The sequence below is a fragment of the Beta vulgaris genome, chromosome 3 (assembly GCF_026745355.1).
Source record: "Beta vulgaris subsp. vulgaris cultivar EL10 chromosome 3, EL10.2, whole genome shotgun sequence".
Taxonomy (NCBI): Eukaryota; Viridiplantae; Streptophyta; class Magnoliopsida; order Caryophyllales; family Amaranthaceae; genus Beta; species Beta vulgaris.
The window spans coordinates 7328251-7354113 of record NC_079204.1 but is presented as its reverse complement, the minus strand read 5'-3'; the positions used below and the strand labels follow the sequence as shown (position 1 = coordinate 7354113).

The 25863-nt window shown below is 36.9% G+C and overlaps 1 protein-coding gene across 1 annotated transcript; it reads left to right on the top strand.

Moving 5' to 3' along the window:
- The first annotated feature begins 3759 nt into the window (after positions 1-3759).
- LOC104888472 (flowering time control protein FCA) lies at positions 3760-24282 on the top strand. Its single transcript, XM_010673461.4, has 19 exons — positions 3760-4343; positions 6901-6971; positions 8356-8434; positions 12644-12726; positions 12800-12857; positions 13091-13158; positions 17080-17146; positions 18413-18492; positions 18576-18640; positions 19503-19559; positions 19663-19831; positions 20435-20515; positions 20594-21139; positions 22022-22222; positions 22309-22491; positions 22592-22630; positions 23453-23518; positions 23612-23657; positions 23830-24282. The coding sequence occupies exons 1-19, from the start codon at positions 3938-3940 to the stop codon at positions 23835-23837; spliced, it is 2373 nt and encodes a 790-aa protein (XP_010671763.2). The 5' UTR covers positions 3760-3937; the 3' UTR covers positions 23838-24282.
- The last annotated feature ends 1581 nt before the right edge of the window (positions 24283-25863 follow it).

Sequence of the window (25863 nt, the reverse complement as noted above, 5' to 3'; positions counted from 1 at the left end):
TATTTTGTTACCTACAAATATGGGTTCTAGTTTTTCCAAGATCTGCTCTTGATTTTCCGCAACTGTTTCCTCCATTGAATTGATTTCCACATCAGAGTTTTCAACCCTACCAAGGCTAATAGTCCGACCCGCTGCATTACCCAGATCGCTATCTGATACCACCCCGGGTTGTTCTTCGATATCCATGTCCAGACCAACGTCTTTTTCCACTTCCTTCCCATGTTCATCCTGATTTAGAACATCAAATCGTGATCCATTGTTCAATGATCCTCCACCAACCTTATGCTTGACCTGAACAACATCAGTAGTTACTTTACCAGTGAGCTTATCGTTAGGAAACTGGCCTTCAGCACCACCACGTCGACCAACTGGGGCATACTTTAAATTGCCTCGACGGCCTGCTTTTTGAACCAACATCCATTCACCATAACTCGTGTTATCCTCAGGTCGCACCGGTTTCGGAACCCCTTCCAGATTCGGCCGAGGAATTTCACTAGTCCTTACCTCCGAACCTTCGACTACCTGACCAAATGCTGCACACTTATCCTCTTTATGCCCCAAACGCCCACACTTGAAGCATACTATCTTTAATCCTTCATACTGAATTTTCCATACTCGACCATTCAACCGGAATTTGGATAGTAAAGGTTTAGTGATGTCAACTTCAATACAGAACCTCACATACTGACCTCTATCCATGGACTCCGTATTTCTATCGATTTTAATTACCTTTCCAATTTTTGCTCCTATCTTGTGGAGCACTTGTTTATCAAAATATTCGACAGATAAATTGGGTATCCAAACCCACGCCGTAAGATGTTTAATAGGTTCCTCATCCGCAATAAAATTAGGTACCCATTTGCGGATGGTTAGATAGCTATCCCCTATCATCCAAGGTCCCTGAGATAGAACAAACTCATAGTCTTCAAGATTGCTGAACCGAACCACGTAGAACGCATGTCCGACATCTGTCAGTGCAATTTGTCCTTTTAAACTCCATTTTAGTTTCAGTTTGCGAACGAGAACTTCATAGCTCATCCTTCTGTCAAAGAGTTTAATGATAATAACATTTAGCCAAGGGGATCGAATATGGCGTTTGTCCTCCTTTGTAAGCGTAATTGTAGGACAATTAACATCTTCAATATCAACCTCGATGGTCTCTTCATCATCTGAAATATTCTCCTCTTCTGCTCTATTTGATTCAAATAATGGATTCACCGATCGACCAAATCCCTGCGCCATTTGACTATATGACTTTGGATGAGTAGGAGATCTCATCCCCTCCCCCAATTGAGAAAGGGGTACATTCATCTCAACCTCAGTACCAGCACTACCCGGAACATCTGACTTAAATTTCTTATTCGATCTCCGAAGGAGATCATCTTCTTCAGTAGATCGCGAGCGATCGCGCTCATTTTCAGTAGAGAGTATTTCAGTAGAGAGCATGTTTTTTCTTAGTAATTTTTCCGATTCTCAGATGTTATTGTTATTATATAATCATCATCAAGCATTAATATATTAATACAAATAATATAAAATAATAATTATTAATTATCATTATTATTATAATTATTAATTTGTGATTATTAATATTATTTATTTATAACTATCATTTAAAAATATCCAAAATACTATTATTATTAGAGAACGTATTGTGTCGGACTCGTCCGACCATAATCTTGGTCGGACGACTTTCAGGTGGTTCCAATTTTTTTTCAGGTAGTCTTCATTTTTTTTCAGGTGGTTCCAATTTTTTTTCAGGTAGTCTTCATTTTGTTTTCAGTTAGTCTTCTTTGTTTTTCAGTGGGTTTTTGTGCTTCAGTTAGACTTACTTGAGTTTCAGTTGGTCTTTATTCTTTTTCAGGTAGTCTACATTTTTCTTCAGGTAGTCTTCATTTTGTTTCAGTTAGTCCATTATTTCTTTCAGTTGGCCCATTATTTCTTTCAGTTGGTCCAACTGAAAGAAAAGAAAGTCTAACTGAAAGAAAAGAAAGTCTAACTGAAAGAAAAGAAAGTCCAACTGAAAGAAAACAATGTCCAACTGAAAGAAAACAAAGTCCAACTGAAAGAAAACAAAGTCTAACTGAAAGAAAACAAAGTCTAACTGAAAAGAACCTCGATCTTCCCCTTCCTCTTCACAAAGGGGATTTTCATTCTTTCTCTCTCCTATGCTTATGCGGCTCTTCCCACCATTCACATGAAATTAACACATTAATTCTTAATTACTTGAAATCTCAAGAAAGAATTTCAAGAAAGAATTTTCCCTTGTGAAGATCTTCCCCTTCCTCAAGAATTTCTGCAGCTAGAATTGAGAGTTAACGAAGAACTTAAGTCGGCAGAGGAAGTTGACAAAAAAAGCACAGTACCATGTAGTTGTACTCAATACTCCAATTGTTTTTGCGATATCAAAAAGACTAAATATTTCCATTAGTTGTCTAGAATACAAATAATACATTGTTTGTAAGCTCTTCCCACCATTCACAGGAAATCTCAAGAATTTCTTTCTCTCTCCTGCGGCAAGAATTGAATGAAATACTTAAAAAAAAAAAAAAAAAAAGATGTTGGAGTGTTTTGTAAGCTATACGCGGGACAATATAAGAACTATAGTGGAGGAAGCGTGGTTTTTTTCATTTGGGTCAGCCCGTCTGACAGTAAGTATTTGGTCAGACGGTCTGACCCAATACTTTCACTTATTATTATGCATTATTAATTATTCATTATTATTACTTATCATTATAATTAATATTTAATATTCATATTATTATTGTTTAAATATTTATATATTTATAACATTCAATTTGATTTAATTCAATTTAATTCAGTTGAATTCAATTCACTTGAATTCAGTTCAGTTCATCTCAACTCAGTTCAGGTCAACTGTTTTATGCCGAAGAGAACAAGCCCTAAGTAATTGAGTGTTTGCAGCAATTCTTATGGATTCATTCATTCAATAAGTTAGTTTTATGTATTACATATACTTCCTCCGTCCCAAAATATAGTTTTCATTTCCCCCTTTTCACGGTAATTTATGTAAGTAGAATTTAAGAGGAATAGTAAAGAATTTTTGTTTATTTAAATAAATATTGTATGAGAAAATATGATTTAAGGAGAGATAATGAAGAATAATTGATGAAAGAGCATTAATTGTAACATTTCGGTTGAAAAAACAAAGGAAAAAACAAAATTCAACAAGCAAATAAATGATGGGACACGATTTTTTAGACAAATTACGGAAAAAATGTAGGCTATGTTTGGCAACACCGACTGAAATGGAGCTGAAACTGATAAGGTAACTGAAACAGATTATGTAGCAACTGAAACTGTTAAGGTGCTGAAACTGATAAGCTAGCTGATTGCATAACCTGTTTGGTAATATTATTTATGACGGTAGCTGAAATATCTTTTTAGCCTTAAAAAAAACAAAAGAAAATATCTTATTAGACTCAAAAAGATAAAAAGAAAATAATAAAAAATTAAATTTTAGCACCTGATCTCAGAAGCTATATTTTACTCCAACTCAATTTCAGCCAAATTTTGGACTTAAATTTTATTTAAGTTCTTTCACCAAACACCACTAGTCATATAAGGTGACTTCAAATTGTAGCACCTTATCATTTAAGTCACCTGAAATGGTTCTCCAAACAGAGCCGTAGTCAAAATGAAAATCGGAACCATATTTTAGAACGGAGGGACCGAGGGAGGGAGTACTAACAAAAAATAAAACCGTGTTTAGTAAATTTTTCCTACAAAATGTTGTTTACGAAACTGAAGCTTTTCGGATCTTACGAAGTACTAGTTCCTAAACTGTAAAACCACACTAAAATCAATTTCGTCGGGTGCTCTCTCATCTAGCGCACTTACACTCTCTCTCTCCTCCTATCTCCGGCGAACCATACATAATTAGGGTTAGGGTTTCTAACCTTCACCAAACTCTCCAATGATGGAAAGACATCGAGGTGACCGTGATCGTGACCGCGATGAAGACCGAGATTACCGTGACCGTAACAACCGTGACCGCAATTTCAATCTCCAGCAACGTCGACCTTCTCGATTCTCCGATGCTCCTCCGCTCGACGACCACCGTAGTCCTTCAAATCAGCGCGGCGGCTTCTCCGAAAGCCGCCGCGCTTTCGATAGCCCGCCGAACCAACCTCATCTTAGCAATAGCGGGGGTTTTCATCCTCCTCCTGGTGGTGGGCCCCCTGGAGGGTTTTGGCCCATGGGAGGTGAACTTGGAGGCCCACCTGGAGGGTTTGGGAATGATTTCCCCGGCCCACCTCGGCCTATGCCACCTCCACCATCTCTTTCTGGGCAGAAACGAGGGTTTCGTGCCGGTTCACCAGGTACTACTTTCTCTCTGTCGCTTTGATTTGATATGAGTTGAATTTGATGGTGTAAATGGAGTTTTAGATGTTTTGTGAATTGTGAATTGTGATTGAGATTGGATTGATTCTTATATGGAGTTAATCAACATTTAAAGTTCTATTAGTTTAGGTCTTTGATTTTTTTTATCTTATTGTATGGTTGCTAGTTCGAGACTTACTTGCTCCTCAATTATTTTTGGTTAGGGTTTGGGAAAGGGAACTTAAGCTCCATGTTGAACATCATGATATACTACTTCTATAGAGCTATTATGAACCCGACCGAAGACTATGTAGGTGGATTTTGGTGGTGGTTTTGGCTCCTAGATTTAGTGATTGAGGGTTTCTCCATTGAATATAAAATAGAGAGAACCTAGTGAAAGTGATATTGCTGCTGTCTTTCCTTAGACATTAAAAATGTGTTTGGTTGGAACCCGTAAAGCCTTATCCAGGAAAAGTGGTTTTCCCATTTTCCTTTGCTTGGTTCGTAGAGTGTAGATTACAATTTTTCAATTGGTGGAAATTAGTTTAACCAATGGTGGAAAACAATTTCTTTCTTGAAGGAAGGAAGAAGACATTTTCCCCCTATCTTCACCTTCCTTTCCTTCATACTCCATTCCATTACATTTTTCCCTTGGTGAATATCTTTTTATAGAAATCTTTTCCATCTAACCAAATTTAGCGTAAAGTAAAAAGGGGAAGGGGGGCCTCAGTGTCTAGTCACGTGTTTTTTTAAAGAAAAGTTACAACATTCTGAATTCTTCACTTTAGCACCTTTGTGCTTCACATGAGGTGGCTATCCTCAGCTCTCCGTGCTACTTGAACATTGCTGCACCAAGGGTGAGAGCATTTCTAAGCTTCCATAGATTGTGGACTTGGCTACGTTGAGCTTAAGCTTTGGCTTTAGAGTCAAATAGCTAAAGTAGTCGTCCTCAGTGTTTGAAAGGCATTCCTCTAAGACCAAGGGCTGCTTCCTAACGCCTAGTTAGCCTAAGTGAGGTGTTTTTATATGGGGTACTAAGGCAGTGTGGCTGCAATAACTAACCTTTTTTACTCAGGAATTCTTAATTAAGTGAAGCTTGCTTAAGCCTGCACTTTGAGCCTATGCTCTAGGATCTGTACAGACTTAATTCGATGTGAGCTTTCTCAAAACGATGTTCCTCCTGCACTATCAAGCTGTGCCTTCCATGAGCTTAAATCGATCATGCGCTTGCTTGGGTTGAGCTAAGCTTTGGCGTTGAGACTCTTGAGCATTGGCTCTTAGTGTCTGGAAATCTAAGTAGACCTCCTTCACTATTGAACTTGATTTGAGCTGAACTACATTCGAGCTGAGATCAGTCAAGTCCTATATTTGATTGTGAACCATCGCTATATTTGATTGTGAACCATCGTTATGATTTTTTGCAGAATACCGGTTATGATGGTATATTGGTAAGGGAGCAAGGACTTTTTGCTCTCATGGAACGATATTAATTATTAAGAACTACTGCTGGTTTGTTTAAGTAAATAATGACTTCTCCATTTAGTCTACCAATATGGATAAAGTGTAAACCTGAAATGAATTATAATGATAATATTGACCTGGCATTAATTATTGTCTACCCTACTTTACTAGCAAAATAGTTCATAAAGTATGTATTGCATCAATTTTTTTGTGGATCTCGAGAGGGATTAGTGGTTTCCTTGATTTAGGTAGATTGATTTGGAATTCACTCTGTGGCGAGTTAATTGTGGCTACTTTAGTCTATGCTCGTATGTAGTTTTCTTTTGAAATGAGGTAGCATTAGCACTTTTAAAATTTATGATTTGGCAAGTTCGAAGTGTGCATAGTAGTTTTTGCCTCCCTCTGTGACTATTGTTCTACTGTGAGCACCTCTGCATCCTTCAATGTGTTGTCGCTTGCTATTTGGTTCGATTCATGCAGCTTATTGGGTGCCTTAAAAAGTTGACCAACAGTTGCAATTTTCAATGTTGCACATGGTTACAAAGGCTTTTATTGATAAATATCTTTTCATATATAACCATTCTTACAATATTGGTGATGAACTATCTCGATTTATTGTATTGATGTCTTTTTTAACTACTCCCTACGTTTCTTATCTTTGTTCCTACTTGGAATCTTCGCAATATTTAAAAATTTGATATACATAGGATCTTCTAAAATTTTCCCAATATATAAGGAAAAAACATAATCATGTGTGGTCTTATCTGATTCGTCTTTGTGAGTACTTCAATACTACCGAAGTTTAATAATTTTTTACTAATACGTAATTACATATATTAATGGTCAAAGATGTGCAAGTCAAAATAAGAACATCATGAAGGAATGGAGGGAGTATGTGATGCATGAATTTGATCCTTGTTGACATGCTTATTCCTCTCAATTTTTCTGATTCCAAACTTGTGCTTTCCACTTCTTCGCCTTCCTCGTTGAAAAACAAAAAAGGAATAAGAAGTTGAATGCTGTTATTTTTGTAGTTGTTCAGACACTATATTTTTTTTCCCAGATTACTGTTTGACTTATTAATTTTACTTGCAGAGCATTTTGAAGGGAAGAGCTTTGTTAAGCTTTTTGTGGGATCTGTACCCCGAACAGTAACTGAAGAAGAGGTTAGCTTTAACTTCTCGTTGATATGCTCTTTCTTGTGATACTTGTTGAAGCCATGAGGAAATTAGGAAATATTAAATTTGTATTGGTAAATAAATTCTGTTGGTTGTAAAACTATATGTACCTTAATGTTTTTTCTTTTAGGACATTTCTGTCACCATTTATGTTTGCATTTGTGTTCATGCGTGTGGGTGAGTGCATGGGCATGGGTGCGAGCTTGGGTGCATGCGTGTGTGGGCTGGTGTGCGCATGTATGTGTGTGCTTGCGCGCGCACGTGTATACATGCGCGGGCGGACACGTGCGTGCATGTTGGTTTATTTATGTCCCACTTTGTGTTTTTTTGGTGTTTTTGGGGGAGGGGAAGTTTGGTACTGTTTCAGCCATCACTACTCTTTTGTTTCTGTTCAGATTAAGGGTGTACTTTTTTTCACCTGAAATCACTCGTTGAAACATGTTTGAATTTCAACTTACGTGAAACCATTTGAACTTATTATAATTATGAACTGGACTTGGTATCCGTTATTGGAAATACCAGAGCTTATTGGAATTCATGTGAATTTATATCTTCTGAAATAAGTAATTTAGAGGTGTAATGAACAGAGCCTTAGTCATCGGCACATTATTTACTTTTGGGGGAATTGCTTTTCCCAGGTTATCTTTCCTGGAGCCTGGATGGTTTTGGTTCTTGCTCTTTCTTTATTTTGAATTCCCCATAGAAGGCAATAGTGGGCTGAACTAATATAGTTGCTTACTTTTTTTTCTGATTGAGCATTAGGAAGTGAGCTACCCTCATGAGTTTAAGTTGTTCCCAGCCTCTTTGGATACTAGGGAATAGGGATTGTCTATGCATGCTCTTCCAGTTTAAAGGATGCCACATCTAGACATGTCTACTGCCAAAAAATTTATTTTCTTTCTTTCTTCATGTATATTGGGGTGGAGGAGGGGTGGGGTTAGGTAATACTTTGGCTCCTATCCAGTGCCTCTCTTTCTGAATCCCAGCAAGTATGGCTGCTCTCCCTACTCCTCCCAATCCCCCATGAGAGATCTGGTAGTAAGCAGTCTGAGCACTAATCACTGTGCTGCATGTAGCTCTTTTATTGCCTAAAATAATTGGTCAACTTGGGGGTTGAGAGGAGATCTAGATATTTGCAGTCTCACCTTTGGCATTCAAATTGTTGAAGAGATATATTTCTGAAAGGCCTGTTTTTTTTATATTGAACATAGTACTGAATTGTTTGCTATTAATAAGAAACATATGAGTGGTGAGAACTAGTACTTATAGAGTATCACTTGACTTGTAATTTGTAGCTTGATTTACTTGGTTGCCTAATTATGTTATATTTGCAATCTTTGGCATGTTGTTATATTATGATTGCTCTTACCAGATTCGACCATTATTTGAAGAGCAAGGAAAGGTCTTGGAGGTTGCTTTGATAAAAGACAAGAGAACGGGGCAGCAGCAAGGTATGTATATTGTAGCTGTTTTAAATAATTGCTGTTTGTACTCCTTCCTCTTTTCAGGTGTGCTATTGTGCTGTGCGGCTGATGGGAGCAAGTGTAAGCTTTGTATCGTCTCAGTTAGTTTTTACAAGAATTCGGGCCTGTTGATTTTCGTTGCGACCTTTTTTATAAGTCTGCACTGTCAAACAAGAAGAAGCAAGGGATGTAGACCTACTTAATGTTTTCTGGGTAGATATTTCTTGAAACTGGAGCACTAACTTCTGCTCTGGTACTAGTGGCTTCAGCAGTGAGGAAGGCATTACCCAGCAAGCTAAGTCATTTATAGTGGGAATGTCTTCTGCAGAACTGTAGCTAATTGTATGTTAGGATGTCTAGTTCTGAAACTGTTGTACAGAAAGCACCATCAAAATTTTTGGATTATTGTTTGAACGGGTGATTTGACATTTAACAATAAAGGGTTCTTGTTGGTCTGTTCTTCTACGATGGATTTTTGTGAATATTTGAATGCCCCAAAATCTCTTTCTAGTCGTCTGAATGTTGATGGATGAGATGGCTTTGAAGTATGTCAAACTATACGGTGAATACACGGGATATTTTTATGATTTAGCTTTTGAGCCTCTGAGGCCTCTTGTTGTGGATGTAATAGCTTTGTATGGTGATGCTTATTTTTACCTGGAAATTGGTGGTAGCTCTTGTTTCCATTTGAATTAAGTATAATTGGTAGTACAGGTTGAGGATGTTGACATTTGGATTTGGTACACATATATTGTCGAGGGAATTACAGTGGAGTCGCATCTTTTTGGTTGAGACAATTTTATCAATTACTGAGTTGGATGTGAATGTTTAGTCCTAAGGTATTCCGGGAAAACATCAGTTATTACAAGCTTGGCGTAGCTAGATTATGTATGGTCTTTTAAGATATGGTGTAACTGTGGCGGTATCAGTGCCTTTTTTTTTATGCTGTGGTGTGATTGTGTGGATGCTTCTTCTTCACGACATTTGAATGCAACACCTTATTTTTTGCCTTCTATTTTTTGATCCTTTCACTTTTATCGCTGCCTTATATAATTTGGTCCTGCTATCTGGTATTCTTTGATTGTAGTTCCCCGGTTCTTTGTTCCAGAAATTATAGTGACAAGATGGAGCAACAAGCTTTTATCTTTAGGATTTGAGTGGCTTACTTTTGCTGAATATATAGCGTTGTCCGGGTTTTGATGGTGTGATTTTCGTCTGGTGTTGAAAGCAGGATATTCGACTAATTTAGTTCTCGCTGGGCACTTTATTCTACACTTTTGTGTACAATTTGATTCTTGATCTTGTGCATGGTTGAGTTTTTCTAGTGATGTTTTTTGAATTGTTTTGCTTGGCAACATGTGCTGATGTTATGACAATCAGGGATATGGCTGCATATGGTGATGCCCTCTCTTTTATTTAATCCGTGTGTTACCTTGAATTTACTTATATTGGAGGATACTAGACGTTGTATATGGGAGTTGAATTTTGGATTTTTAAATTTAGGCTAAAGGTGCGCCATATCGGCATAGATGGTCACTTTGTGCATTATGCATACCAGGTTACAGATTATAGTAAATGGATCAGGTTTTCTTGTATTCCACAAAGTCACAAAGTTAAGAAGGCTGGCTTAGCTGTGAGCACCTGGTCAGGGAATCTAGTGAGTTCATACCTTTGTTCTCATATTGGCTTAATGCATTGTCTTTGTTTATCCACCTAGACCGTCTTAGTGATCGACACTGGAAGTCTTGTGGCCAGTTATCATTTTCACAGCATTTGCTTCATTTTCTTAATACTAAGTGTCAAGAGCATCATACCCAAGCTAGGGAAGCTATTATGTTCAAGATTTATGTATGTTTTGGACATTGGGGCACTCCTTTTTGTATCCCTGGGATTGTTGGATTGCTTCGCGTATTCTTTTGTGGCTACAAGCAATATACCTTATCTTTTAAAACAGGTTGGATGGATGAAACTGATGATTTAATATTGCTGTATACAGTTCTTTTGTTTAGTTCTGTATTTTCTTAAGAAATTTCGGTGGAAAATCCAGCTTCTGGAAGCTAGTATTCTCTAGCAGTTAGTTTTTTCTTTCTCCGTGACGTGTTATGCCAGGTTTTCATATTTCTCATTGCGGTAGAATTTTTCAAGTTTGGAATCACGCGTGATTCTGATATTTCAAATTTCACACCTTTTTACTGTGTAATCATGAGGGCTGTTTGTCCCATTTGCGTGGTATCATTCTTTTGTGCTATGACTTTCATGATTTGAAATGACATCCACAAACATTGTTGGCTATCTGAGGAAAGCTGGGGCAGTTGTTGCATAACCTGATCCACCAAAATTTGTCCTCTGGCTAGGTTGTACTTTAAGGTTACTGTTAGCTACCCGAGGTGAGCAGTGAGCTAGAGGAATTAACTTGTCTCCGTCGGCAGAATATTCTTTCTTCTCTAGTTATGTTATCGTCATCTTCAAGTGAATGGCATTCTAGAGATGCTATGGATATTTCTGGAAAGATTGCTGTGGTTCCTCATTGTAGCTGCTAGTATATTGTGATATCTATGATCATGTCTTTGGAAAGACATCCACTGTTGAATTTCTATCCAATCCTTTTTTAACTAAGCTCATATTACATCGTTTTACAGACGCAAGTGTATATTTTGTGGTGCCATGCGGCATGGCTAGTTTCATTTTTAGGGCTTAGATTGGGAGGATTTTTGTGTTTGCTAATTTTTTTGAGCTTTTTCCATCAATGGTTAAGGATGATGTTACTAGAATCCTTTAGGGATCACGTTCATTATCTTTGTGTTTTGTATGTTGGTGCAGGCTGTGACTAGCATCAGATGATGCTTCTGTGACCTTGATCCTTGACTTTAATTAGTATGCTGTGAGGTTTCATCTTTTTGATATACAGGATTCATTTATACAATTATTCTGAATCCAGATGCTATTTTTAATTTTGAATTCCTGTATGCTACAATAATTGTAAGTTCATTCATGGTGTAGCAGCTTTAGTGAGACTGTCATTTGTTGAATGTGGAGCACTATTTACTCATTGATAGCAAGTGACCTGAGTGGAGAGGGTAGTTGATTTTCACGCGATTTACTAGATATACCGATTTACTAGATATAGAGAACCTTGTAGCTTTTTCATCTGTGTTGGAACAACTTTTTATTACTTCCTGATGCGAAGTGTCAATCTTCCTGGACAGTATCCAGATTGTAAGCATAGGTTGCCAAGCTGGCATATCGATTTGCGAATATCTCCTTTCCTATCTGCCTGCTCTTCTGCTTACATATTTAATATAGAATAGAGTTCGCTTTTCCTTGAGGTGGCTTGAGGTTTTTGTTTTGTAGATTCTCTTCCTTGAGGCCATGATCTCTGCTGGCTTAGCATTTTGGCTTTCTGACTTGAATATGCTGCATGACACTTGGCCCAATTGGTGCTTCTGCTAGTTAAATTAGGAAATGTTAATTATCTCTTTAGGTCATCTGTGTTTGTTAGATACAGACGACTTGATGATTTATGACGTCTGTTTTATGTAATGATTTGTTTGTGAACATCCATGAATCTCTTTTACCTATGAGATTATGAAATTAGCTCACTGTACAAGCAAAATTTGCCTATTTAGTCTTGAAACATGGAAAACTTGTCGTTTCCAATATGCAGCTGTCTGACTGTGTAAATGGTTTACATTTTTGTCTTTGCTGATGGCTGGTAGTTTTCGAGGATTAGTCTAACATTTGAAGCTTTGATTCAAACTGTTTCATACCTACTTCCTTCATTTTTTGATAAGTGACTAACTTTTCTCTGACCGAAATGTTACAATAACATAGCTCAAAGTGTAAAAAAACCTCATTATTTATTTTATCTTTACCCCTATTTAATTGTTTTACCTACTTAATTCTCACCCCCATTGGCTAAACAAGTGGTCCTCCACTTTCTCTCTCTAGGCTCCTTGGTATTCCCCCACTATCTCTCTCTAGGCTCCTTGGTATTCCCCCACTATCTCTCTGTCACTTATTAAAAAACGGAGGAAGTCTTTATCCGTGTATTTTACCTGGGCTATATTCAACTTTTCGCATCATCTATGTTTATGCTCTACCTTTGTGTTTTAATTTCTTACTGTTTAATATAACAGTGCTGGATGCATATAGTAGCTCAGTGAGTCCTAAAAATGGACAAACTGTTGATTTCTGCAGGTTGTTGTTTTATAAAGTATGCTACTTCTGAAGAAGCAGACAGGGCAATTAGAGCATTGCACAACCAATATACTTTACCTGGGGTGAGTTTTTCTGCCTCTGGAGCAGTTTGGCATGTTGGACAGTGTTAACTTTATTCTTGGTTGTCACCTTCAGGGAGTTGCTCCCATGCAAGTTAGATATGCTGATGGCGAACGTGAGCGTCTCGGTAATGGTACGTAATCACCAGGGATCTTTTGTGTAAAGTTTTGGTGATGCTGCACGAGGTTTTCATTTTGATTATTTTGGAAATTTATCTGAATTCTTTCGGTGTTTTGAATGAGAACTTATACAAGATATATTTTGTTTATTGGGCGTGCATTTAGCTACTAACCTGTCTTTTTAGAAATCACCATTTGGAATATGTGCAATTTTGGTTAAAGTTCATTGTGTTGTTTTGCGTGTCAGGCGCAGTTGAATACAAGCTGTTTGTGGGGTCACTGAACAAGCTTGCTACAGAGAAGGAAGTCGAAGAGGTATCTTTTCGATTGCACTCTTATCTTTCTTGGTACTTGCATTCTGTAGTCTGCTGGATTTGATCAAGGTCTTGGAGACATGAAGCTGACAAGTTTAAAGAGAAATTAACTTTATTGCTTAAAATAGACCAAAAGAAAATGAATGATCTATCATCTCATATGTCTAGTTAGTGACTGTAGTACTGCCAATGAAGGATCAATTTTCTTGTGATGGTATCTCTGTTCATTTGACTTAACTGGAGATTGTTTTCCTATCATTTTGTGAATCATCTTTTTTCACTTCATTCGATTCGATGGCCTTTGCATTATTTTCTTTAGGGGACGTCTAGTTGGAGGGGGGGGGGGGGGTTAAGGAAGGGAAAGTAGGCCAGAAATTGGAACATCCTTTGCTTCAGGGCCCGTCCTTTACTAAAACCCTTATTGTCATGCATTTGCTCCAAAAGCTCTAAATATCTGTTTTTTTGTTTCCAAGGTCGCCCATTCTGTGCTAATTTCAGCTTCGATCGACTATTAAGTGATTAAGCAGTTAGACATTTCAAACTGTTTCTTATAAGGTTTTAAATTAAATGAACAATTTTATGTAATAATATTTCATTAATGAAAGTTGATATTGTATGTCTGGGTCTTATATGGAATATCTTTCCCAGAGCTTGTGATTAGGAGCTATAATGCAAGGATTGTCCAAAAATGGGTTTTGTTGCTGCTAGATTTTCTCAATTAAACTCATTAATTACAGCCGCAAGATGATTGATAGAAACTATTAGTCGGGAAGTACCATGAGGAGATTTCATTTGAGTTAGGAGGACTCAAAAAGCTCAAAAGATGTAATATTAGTCTATTAGCAGGGGATAAAAAAAAGCTCAAAAGATGTATTCATAGTCTTTAGCTCATTAATGAGTTTGTTTTGCCTCCTGCTTTCTGGTCAACTAGTATCTGCTAGTGAAAAATAGACCTAGCTACGGATCAATAATTGGTAACAACATGAAGCCCAATCTGGGGAGAAGTTCGAAGTCATAGTGAAGATCAAAACTCATGTCATGGGTGATCTCTTGTTGAGTCCAAGATACAAGCCACATTATAAAGGAAACACTTTCATGGTTATTTGTCGACTTTTTTGGGTGGTCGACTGAGATTTCTTTTGACCACATATCTTTGGCTGACATTTGGTGGCACTTCAAGTGCCAATCTGTTTGGAGTCTTCAGAAGAGGCTGCAAGGTGGAATAGCATTTGCCTATATTTAAAGAAGGGTATCCCTAACAAAGAAGTTTGTAGAGTTCTATTCCATTCCAGCTAGTGGTTTCTGTTCCCGTGGAAAAAATATAGAGATTTTGTGGGGTAAACTTGATAGCTAAATGATATTCACATGGTGAATCTGGTTGTGGTTTTTTTGCTCGAGAGAACTAGGTCTTTGTATTAGAGGAGTTATTGGGAATGAGGATGAGAAGACTCAAGGTGATACAACTCTAGAGGTTTTTCTTAGATGAGGAAGGCCTTTTAAAGAATGTTGTTACGGACATAAATAGCGTTATGATGGTGGAGATCTTGAGGTAATAAGATTACCTCACATATGTGCTTGGATATCTATTTTGCTTGCCTTAGAGTGTGCTAAGTCACCTGTTGGATTAGGAGTAAAACATGGACCAATCTCTTAAAGGGTAGGATGAGGGGGCTATGGTTATGAAGTTGTTTCTTGGTGTATGAAACTCATATACTTTGGAACATATCCTTCCATCAAAACTAGCAAATGATAAGGAAGTAGCTGTTAGTAATTTGTTGCAATTGCTCTCAACAATAAGGTGGACCTTGATGGTGACGATTCTATGATCTGGTTGAATCAAACATTGATGTTTTTTTTATCAAAGAAGACTTCTACAGATTGCTTATTTTCACTGCCAGAACAGTGGCATGAGAGTGGTGCTTGCAAAAGGGGAGATGGAAACATTGTGGGGGAGATGATGCAACTTGTGAATTTAATAGGGGGTGACATGTGGCTGCTGGAGGATATCTGATCCAACCCTGTTTGTTATTTTTTATTTTACCAATTGTTTAGGTGGGGAGAAGTGAATAACTCTTGGCCACGTGTTGCCAATAAAAGTTACCTGTTAGTGAACAGTTTTAGCAACTGGAAGCCACAGCTCCTGTAAGAATTAGTAGGAGTCCTTGGTGTGTTAAAGAAGTCTAAAGCATAAGTGGATTAATGAAGTATAAAAGTTGGTTCTCGTAGTTATTTTATGGTGCGCATAGTAAGAGAGAAACCGTTGCAATATTTAAAGGCATAGCTTCTTCATACTAAACTTTTATGTTTGAAGTTAATGTTCTTGCCACTTGTTGTGGTTGTAGTTGGTGCGAGGCCCTTCATTAAGAACTTAGCTTGTTGTTCCTTGACTATGTAGATAAATTGGTGAGTGATTCTTTCGCTGAAGGCTTCCTTTTTTTCCCTTCTCCCTTTTTTTCTCTTTCCCTCGCTATCTTTCTCTCTCCCTCTTTATATCTTTTGCAATTTACCAACAGGCTCAGATAGTATTACTATGAGTTAGAAATCGTGTTGGGTTTTTAGGATTACTTATTATTATTTTTCAGATAGATAACCATCAGCTCTAGCCTTCTTTTATGATTTTAAATTTCTTATTCAATACCATGGAATTAAAATTCTGCTGTTCTGATCATTATCTAACGGTTTTTGAACTTGTGGGTTTTCGGAATGCCGTTAAGCAATGGTGCGTTAAAATGTTATTTTTCCAGTTCGGTTCATAGTGTTTTTGCCAAAAGAAGAGAAGGAAAGCATACATTGTAATCACAATTCACAAACAACATGCACACACCAAAGCAGGGATAAGAATGTGTATGTTGGCTGTCAAGTTGGGTAATATATGTGGGTTTGTCTCTTTATATGAGTATGCGTTCATTTTTTAAGTAATTATTCACTCATTAAATATATAACCCAATCATTTGTTAGGTTTGGTCACATCATGTTTAGAGAATAATCATTAAACTAGATTAATGCAAATTTGAGGTTAAAATACATTTATGTGAATCTCACTCCACTTTAGCCGCGATTTTCAAACAAATTGCTCGTTTTTTTAGAATGCATAAAAGTTCATCCGCTACAAGCCGCTTATGTGACATCGCGACGGTATCTTCCATTTCCTTCCCTGGTCAATACAGTTCAATAAGTCAATATTTTGTTTTGATGAGTTTAATGCTATTTTTTGCTTACCTTGTTCTAGGTCTTTCCTCATTATGACATATTCTTATGATAAATGTTACCTGAATTGGTATTAATCAAGATGAATAAGCATGCCAGAGTAAATTAGACTACACCCGCCCGACCATATATGTTCGTGTGAGTGAAGGGAGCATTATCTTATTGGGAACTTACTGTGGTGGTTAATAATTCTAGGAAAGTTTAGGACACCAGACAAGAAAAAGTAGATCACACCGGACTAAACCCAGAAAGATCCGACCAAATCTGGCTAAAGTTTTAAAATTTAGTCTACATCTTATTGTGAGTGAAAGGAGCATTATCCAACTCCTGCCTCCGTGGCCGTGGAGTAAACTAGGAAATATAAATCTGCCATTTTTTTTTGGTACAGTAGGATTGTTCATGTGGTGAGTACCTGATCTTATAGGATGCCAGGAATCAAATCCTGGCTTTGAACCTCATCACATGCAGGGGGAAGACAGATACTTGCGCCAATAACTGGACATAGGGGCTTGAGTTGAGCCACCATCTTATCTGCCCTTCGTTTTGCATTTAGCTGTTTTATCATATCTAGTCCTTGGTCTTGTGCTATGAGTTGGCCCTTTATCCTCCTGCCCTTGTTTCCAAATTACGTTGACTTTTCTAAAATATATAACTATATTTTTGTGCTACAGGCATTCTTATATTAATTATACTAAGTTTGATTTTGCTTTGATAGATATTTGCACCCTATGGGCGTATTGAAGATGTATACCTCATGCGTGATGAAAGGAAGCAGAGTAGAGGTTTGTTTCCATGTGCTGATTGGTTTGATGAATTGCTATCTGTATATGATATATATTACTACTAACTCCTATTATTCTGCCACTACTACTGCTTTTGTTGTACTTGTTAATTTTTAGTCATTATTTTATGCTGTTGTCGTTCTTCACTGTCTTTGTTGTCTCTGTTTTAAGTATGATATATTATCCCTTAAAGAAAAGAAGTACAACTATGAGATTTTCTTACTACTACTATTTGACCATATGTTTACACTTTTCCCTTCTTTCCCCACAACTCTCATCCCCTCTCCCCCACGCCCGCCCCCCAAAAAAGGAAGAAAGAACGAGAAGAATGCTTGTACTTCCACAATCTACATGTTTTGTATCCCGAAATAAAATGATGCAGACCATTGCACAACCTCTTCAATGGTTTCTGAACAGTTGGGACTTGGGAGTTACTAATTGCCCTCAACACTGCGTAATGGAATTAATATTGGGTTGTCATTGTAAAAGCTGTATTAACGTGTATATTATTCTTGCTGACAAGGAAGTAACTTTATATTCTTCATTTCTTGACTATTAGGTCAACATTGTGTGTCGCGTTTCTGGTCAAAATGGTCATTCCTCTTCTTCTGGATGTGTGAATTGTGAAGTTTTCCTTTTTGGTTTTACGCACGTATCAAAATTACATTCATAGATGGATGATTTGAATAATGATCCCCTGTTGAAGTCACATCCTGTGTGTATTTTCCCTGTAAAAGGGTGCAAAGCAAAGGGATTGACAGAACGCAATATGCAATGAACTGGCCTAAGGGAGAGGGGTACTATTGGTATAACACTATTATTCAGTTAAAAGTTAGCTTGAGGAATAAGATAGAGAGCTGAGAGTTAGTAAGGGAAGAAATCCTATAAATACAAGAGATTAAGGAGAGACAAATTATGTTGAATATTGTTGAGAGTTTAGTTTGGTATTTGGGAGAAAACAATCATCTCGAAAGCTTGTTACTGTATTTTCTGCAATTTCCATCTTGTTAGTGTAAATCCGTTTTATGTCCTTAATTATTATCCAAATCCTGAAGCTGTGTCAGTTCATAGCATATAACATAATCTTGATTTTGGGCTTTGAGAGGGTAAAATAGGCAGTTATTAAAGACTAGTACTTGCAAGAAATGGATACTTTTTAAAGGAGGCAGGGAGTGCACAGATAACCCTATAGAAGAAAGGTTTACAACCACTACATGCCCAAGTTAGTTTTAATTTTTTGTACTGATCTATGACCTTATTCTGAAGGTTGTGGGTTTGTCAAGTTCTCTAACAAGGATTCAGCAATGGCATCTATAAATTCTCTGAATGGAATATATACCATGAGAGTAAGTATGGTCTTAATTGTTGTCAATCTCTTCTTGTCGATAATATGCTTTGCCCAACTTCAATTGACATGATTTGCTTGTAGGGTTGTGATCAGCCTCTAATTGTCCGGTTTGCTGACCCGAAGAGGCCTAGGGCTGGAGAACCAAGGTTTGACTTGGCTTATAAGATGTCTTGTTTGTTTCAGTTTCTTAGTACTGTTTCAGTGTTTTCTTTGACAAGCTGTCTCTGTTCTGTGTTAATTGATACAAATGCAAGAATAAACCCCAACTGTGGAGTAAAATTATGTATCCTGCATTGGTTACAGGTTTCATTCCCTTTGAGAATATTTCTTAGTTCTTACTCTCTGTTCAGAAATGATCTTTAGATCTGGGGCTGTGATTTGCTATACATATATTCACCGGCCATCTTTACATTCTCCTTTTTTTGGTGTCTTTATTTAAAAATCTTGATACCGGACTTACTATTATTTGCTAGTTTGGCGAACATTATGTCGTACTGTTTACTGTGCAGGCGGTATCTCCATGAGACCTGCCGAGTCAGGCCTTTATGCATGCATTACCTTTTAAATGTTCAAGTGAAGCTTGATATTTCTGCATTTAGTTTCCAGTTGTACGGACGGTTGTGTATTTTACCTATTACAGGAAGTCATATATAACATATACTACATTAATAAGCTTTGGATTGGTGGAAAGATTATCTAACACATGTAACTTTGATTAACTTTGATTTTGATGCTTTTGCTATGAAGCATAGCTTGTCATGACTAATCTCATAGTGTTTATACTAATATATCTTTGTTCCTTAATACATCACTTTCTGCAATTGAGGGTTAAGGCTGCAAGGTATAAATGTGTTGTGTAAGTTCTTATTGACAATTGTTCGGATTGATGTTAAATACTTAGCTGTCAGCCTTTTACTTATGCACCCTTTGCTACAAATGAATAATTTTTTGGAAGAAAGGGAGTTTTGCAATGTGATTTGTTGACTCTGCTCCTTTCACTTTTTTTAGGGCCGGTCCTGCTTTTGGAGGTCCAGGTTTCGGTCCTTCTCCATCACCAATGAACAGGTACTGTGCATATCTGTACTTATTCTGTTATTCAGACAATCTTGACATTTTAATTGTTTTGACCAATTTTTGGTTGATGTTTGTCTGGCTCTTGTTTATTTAGGCCAGCTTCTGGTCCCAATTTTCCTGGTCCTATGGGTGGCCAGGGCCCACCAAATGCTTGGCAGCCTATGAGTCCACAGAATCGAGGTCCATCTCCTAGTGGTGGTATCCATGGGTTTGGCAATCAGTTTCCTCCTAGGTCTGGTGACACCGTGATTTCGTTGACTCCTGTAAGTGGACTATATCATATACTCTTTCTTAATACATCCGTTTGAAGATGAAATGAAATAAAAATCATGAAGACACGCCTAAATATATGTGAGGTGTTGTCTATATTTCACTTTTTAGAAAGATAGGTAATATTGAGGATAGATAAGTTAACAGCTAGCTATGCTGTTGTATATGCGTACTGTTTAGAATTTTAACATCCTGTATAAACCTGAATACAGGGGGAGTATATTCCTGTTTAAAATATGCTATTACAACTCCATACATGGAACAATAAAAGCAACATTATCGTTGTTGCTAAATACTGTGTTTCTCGAAGTGTCTAATATGAGGGTATCTTAATGAAGTAATACTAATCGCGAGGATACCTTGATCATAATTGATATTTTCAGATATGGTAAGTATAATAACTCCACTTCTTATGGCTGCAAATGTTAGCTACCAGCATCAGATGATGAATTAGCTGTGTGCTAATTTTGTGTTCCTCTGATTATGAATTCTCATATGATGACTTCTTTTTCTATGTATACCAACCTTTACATTCAATAGCCTTATTGCCTAACTTGTGGAGTTTGATCAAGTCATTTGCTGTTTCTGAATGCTAGGGCGGTCATCTTGGTCCCCAAGGAAACCGTACAGAAGGTTCTGTTGTTGGAGCTGTTTCTGCCCCTTCTGCATCCCCAAAGGTTTTGTCTCGTCTGGTGTGTCCTTCGATTTCCCTCTCCTCCGCGAGTTTTACTAATTACTTCTAGGGTTGACTGTAGAAATTCAATCAACCGTTTCCACAAGTGCCTCCAAGTGGCCAGCAAATATCACCCATGCAGAAGCCCCTTGAGTCACCTCAGCACTTCCCACCTCCCTTACAACTACATCAAGGGCCAGGAACGTATCCACAGGCACCTACTTCTCAGGCTTTGATGAGGCCTTTAAATCAACAGAGTGGTGCTCAAATCCCATACAGCCAGCCTTTTTCATCGCAGCAGCTTCACGGTTCGTCTGGACATGTGCCTCCTGCTCAATTTCATGGTCAGCAGAGTGTCACAACTGCTACAGCTCTTCAACACCAGCCTAATGCAACATCGTCAATGACAAATTCCCAGCTGCCTACTTCAGCACCACAGCAACCTCCTCCTTATCAACAATCTCCTTCTCAGCTTACACAGATGTTATCACAACAGAGGCAGACTCTGCAGGCAAGCTTTCAGTCATCTCAGCTGGCATTCTCTCAACTTCAACAACAGGTTCAAATGATGCAACCATCAATGCATAACCAACCATTGCAGCAAAATTTTCAGGCTCCAAAGTCGCAGGTAGGCAAAGAGATCCTATTCTGCAGAGTTTCTTTAATAATTCAAATCCATCTTTGGAATCGGCTGCTACTATATGCTGTTAAGTTGTTAATATGATTGTCTTAGTTGCATGATCAATTTTCGACAACCATGAAACTATTGTAGGTCCAGTAATTAGGTTCTCTGATCTAATATCTGAGATATTCCAATCTTTACTCTCCCTATTCTGCAGATATCTGGGATGCCATATCGCTTTTTTATTTTTGGTTGTAGCCAGGTTTCATGAATTCTCCAACTCTGAACTACAGATATGATTTAAAAAAGTCTACTGAGATCCTCATGAAGGATGTATCTATATTTCAGATGTGTTTGATCATACTTCCTTCGTTTTCTTTTTCCCATCATATCATTTGGACTTCTACAGTCTACACTATTCACCTACTCTCCTTTGACCGTCTTTTGTGATTCAAACGTAAAATATATAGTCATGTGAGTCTTGTTAGATTTGTCTCGATACGAAATATCAACATTTTTATAAATTTTACTAATAGATACTTCCTCAGTTCTTTTTTAATTGCAACCTTTTCTTTCTTTGATAATATCTTCTCACTATCTCTCTTCAATCACTTGGCCCCCACTTTTTATTTATCTTTATCTCTCTCCTCTTCAGATGGATTCCTCAAAAAATGTGCCAATAGGGTTATATTGCATTAATTATAGAACAGAGGAAGTATTAGAGATCTTAATATTAAAAGTTTTGCATTGGCAAGTGTGAACTCTGTATGATGCAATTTAACAAAAACATAGGAATGAGAGCACTGTTTTCTTGTGTCTGATGATGGTTGTCATGCATTTAGTAGGTATATGTTGCATACATTTATAGACGTCATTCTTGTTTTGCAGTCACATTGGTCTGGTGCTGTACCAACAACAGCTTCCAGTGTGCCTGCACTTGCACCGCCACCGGAGGCACCTTCCACGTCTTCTGCATCTGCTGGAGGCTCTGGTGCTGCTAGACCAGCTCAATCTAAATGTAACTGGACTGAGCACACTTCCCCTGATGGTTACAAGTACTATTATAACAGTGTCACTGGTGAAAGCAGGGTAAGATGGTTTTGATTTACTTACATGTTTCTTCTCCATTTCATTTTTTAGTTAATTTTTTTTAACAAGTACATATAAATTTGTAGTGGGTGAAACCTGAGGAATTGGCATTATATGAGCAGCAGCCGAAAGTAGCTGTCCAACAACCACTGAACCAGCGAGGCCAACAGGCTCCTCCTAACCAGCAGGTACTCCAATCACAACCACCCCAACTTCAAACACAGTTCCGCCACACTGAGCAGTTGCAGACTCCGCCTTTATCATCAATGGTTAGCTACTATTCATGTTTTCTACTGCAGATGGTCTTATTTAATTTGATTACTCCTTTCCTTATTTGTGTTCATTGTCTCCATCTGTGTCTCATCACAGTACCAGGCTCCCCGAGGTGTGGGCAACTTGATGGCTCAGGTTGGTTCACTGTATTTATTATTTAGAGCATTTCATAGTCATACTATCTTTTCTCAGGCTACATGTCATGATTAGGTGGTGTAATTTAAGCATTTAGTTGTTGTTTGACATTTGTCCTGTATTCTGATCTGTGCTTTGCAATCAATTGCGTTACTTGAGTTCCTGTTGTCGTTATAATTCGTAGCTCATCTACAAAATCTGTATCGCTGAAAGCTTGTAATTTTTTATGGCTGTTAATGATGGTTCTATATTTCTCCGATCGTTCTTTCTGGATTCTTTGTTTTGTGTATCATTATGAGTAAATGAGTAATTTATCCTGATTTACGTTTATCTTATTGTATATAGTAGTAGAGTGGGAGGACTTGAAAATAGAATTGTGGCTTATTTTTTTGGCATAAAGGGATTTTCTAAATATGCGAATCAAATCTGTCCTATGTCCAATCTTATGGGTCTGTAGTCTAATATAACAATTGTAGGTCTGAATTGTATATGCAGGCAGGTATATTTGGTGGTGGTGTATAATGAAATGAGCTATAAAGAAGCTGATAAACTGCCTTTCCTTTTTTCCTGATTTAAGTTTGACTTATTGTATACCATATAGTGAGAAGGCTTGAAAATAGAATTGTGCCCTATTAATTATTTAGGGATAAAGGGATTTCTAAATACATAAGCGAATCAAATCTGTCCTATGTCCAACCTTAGGGGTCTGTAATCTGTATTGTAACAATTTGAGGTCTGAATTGTATATGCATGCATGTGTATTTGGTGGTTTATGGTGAAATGAGCTCTAAAGAAGCTGATAAACTGCCTTTCATTTTGCAGGAGGCAACTTATCCACCATCACAGGCACCTGCCAATTCTGTCAGTGATTATGGTCGCTTCCAACAGGTAATATCCTGTTCCTGTTGTCTCGTTTGCTTTATGACAGATTAACTTTCTTTCGTATATGATTTAATGTATGTTCTGGACTATATGTTTCAGGGGGTACAGGGTGCTCAGGATTGGTCTTGGAAGAGCAACTCTGGAGGTTAGTTTATTAATCTCTAGATTTGAGTCAGATGTTCATTATAACCCCCCTCCCCAACCCCCATGCCATCACCCAAAAAGAGTTCCTTTGGTTTTTTGGTACATATATGAGCTTGAGTTTACAAGAGGATATGCTAATTAGTGATTACTTTGGTTTTTTGGGATATATATAGGAGCTTGAATTTACAAGAATTCCCATGTCAAAATGATGATCTACTCATGGAATGAGTCGATGGAATCCATGCAAACTTTTAGCTAAAGTAACCATCGATGAGAATTGCCTGGTCGCCGTGTATGTAAAGGAAATGCTTGGGGAGTTTTGCCCTCTTTTTGCTTATTTATTCAGCCTCAGGATATATTTATTTTACTTGTCTCCAGTAGTCTTGAAGATCGCACGTTGCCATTATTGAAGCGGTCATTGACAAATAGAGGTGGAGCTTTCATATGGTAGAGTATGTAGCAGTAATTATTTTGGTTGAATTTTTAGATTTGGTAGACTAGGTTGTTCTAATCCCTACTTTGAGTGGGAAGGAGCCAATGTAACCGCGGAAAATGTGTACCATATATTATTGGACTTCATCATTCATACCAAGCGAAAATAAAGAGGATTATGAATATTAGCCTAACTAGCAAGTAACCTTGTTTCATTTTAATTGGCATCTTTTCTCGTTTTGCATGAATTCTCCCGTAGACCAGTACACCTTATGCGTTAAAGATATTAGAACACAAATTCTGGGGTGGAGGATCTGCTTTCGAAGCATATTTTAGGCTGGAAATGGTTAACATTGGAAGCGGTAGCCACTTGTTTTGTGTAGCAATTAGAATATACTACTATTCCTTTTTGTTTACAAGTTTATAAGAATAAGCTTATTAGTATTTCCACTTGTTTATATTAATAAAGGTCGTTAGTATCTCTTTTTGGTTATAAAAGTAACTTTTTTGTTGTTGTAAGAAACACCCTTTTTTTATTTATTATTACGCGTAACCATACATATATATTTGAGTAACCTCAATTATTGTTTGAAGTAACTTTTTTTTTTTTGAGGGGATTGTTTGGAGTTACCTTGTTTAATCATACGAGTATCTTGTTTAATCATATGAGTATTCCTATTTAATTATAAAAGAAACCTTGTTGATTCATATATATAACTTCAATAAATCATATGAGTAATCTTAAATGTTAAAAAAAGTAACACTTTCGTTCATAGTATTTCCACTTGTTTATGTTAATAAAGGTCGTTAGTATCTCTTTTTGGTTATAAAAGTAACTTTTTTGTTGTTGTAAGAAACACCCTTTTTTTATTTATTATTACGCGTAACCATACATATATATTTGAGTAACCTCAATTATTGTTTGAAGTAATTTTTTTTTTTGAGGGGATTGTTTGGAGTTACCTTGTTTAATCATACGAGTATCTTGTTTAATCATATGAGTAATCCTATTTAATTATAAAAGAAACCTTGTTGATTCATATATATAACTTCAATAAATCATATGAGTAATCTTAAATGTTAAAAAAAGTAACACTTTCGTTCATAGTATTTCCACTTGTTTATGTTAATAAAGGTCGTTAGTATCTCTTTTTGGTTATAAAAGTAACTTTTTTGTTGTTGTAAGAAACACCCTTTTTTTATTTATTATTACGCGTAACCATACATATATATTTGAGTAACCTCAATTATTGTTTGAAGTAACTTTTTTTTTTTTGAGGGGATTGTTTGGAGTTACCTTGTTTAATCATACGAGTATCTTGTTTAATCATATGAGTAATCCTATTTAATTATAAAAGAAACCTTGTTGATTCATATATATAACTTCAATAAATCATATGAGTAATCTTAAATGTTCAAAAAAGTAACACTTTCGTTCATAGTGTAAATTGATTATTGATTTCGTTTGTTAAAAAAGTAACTCCATTTGATTATAAGAGGAGTTTCTTTTATTGTTAAATTCGTTGATGGTAACAATATTTAATCATATGAATAACTCATATACTTATATAGCGACCCATTTAATTACACGAGTAATACCAATGGTTCACAAAAATAACCTCATTTGTTCATATGAATGATCTCGATCATTCATTCATAAGAGTAAACTGATTAGTATCCTCTTTTTGTTATAAACTAGTATGTGTTCCGGGCGATGTCTCGAGTTATTTTTTTTCGTAAATTTTTGTCTTATGAGGAAAAATTGATGTCATAAT

What these genes read in the sequence shown, in the direction of transcription:
- LOC104888472 (XM_010673461.4), top strand. Translation starts at nt 3,938, where the DNA reads ATGATGGAAAGACATCGAGGTGACCGTGATCGTGACCGCGATGAAGAC. An exon ending in TGGGCAACTTGATGGCTCAG is followed by an intron (nt 22,631 to 23,452) that starts GTTGGTTCACTG and finishes TTCATTTTGCAG; the next exon opens with GAGGCAACTTATCCACCATC. An exon ending in ATTATGGTCGCTTCCAACAG is followed by an intron (nt 23,519 to 23,611) that starts GTAATATCCTGT and finishes TATATGTTTCAG; the next exon opens with GGGGTACAGGGTGCTCAGGA.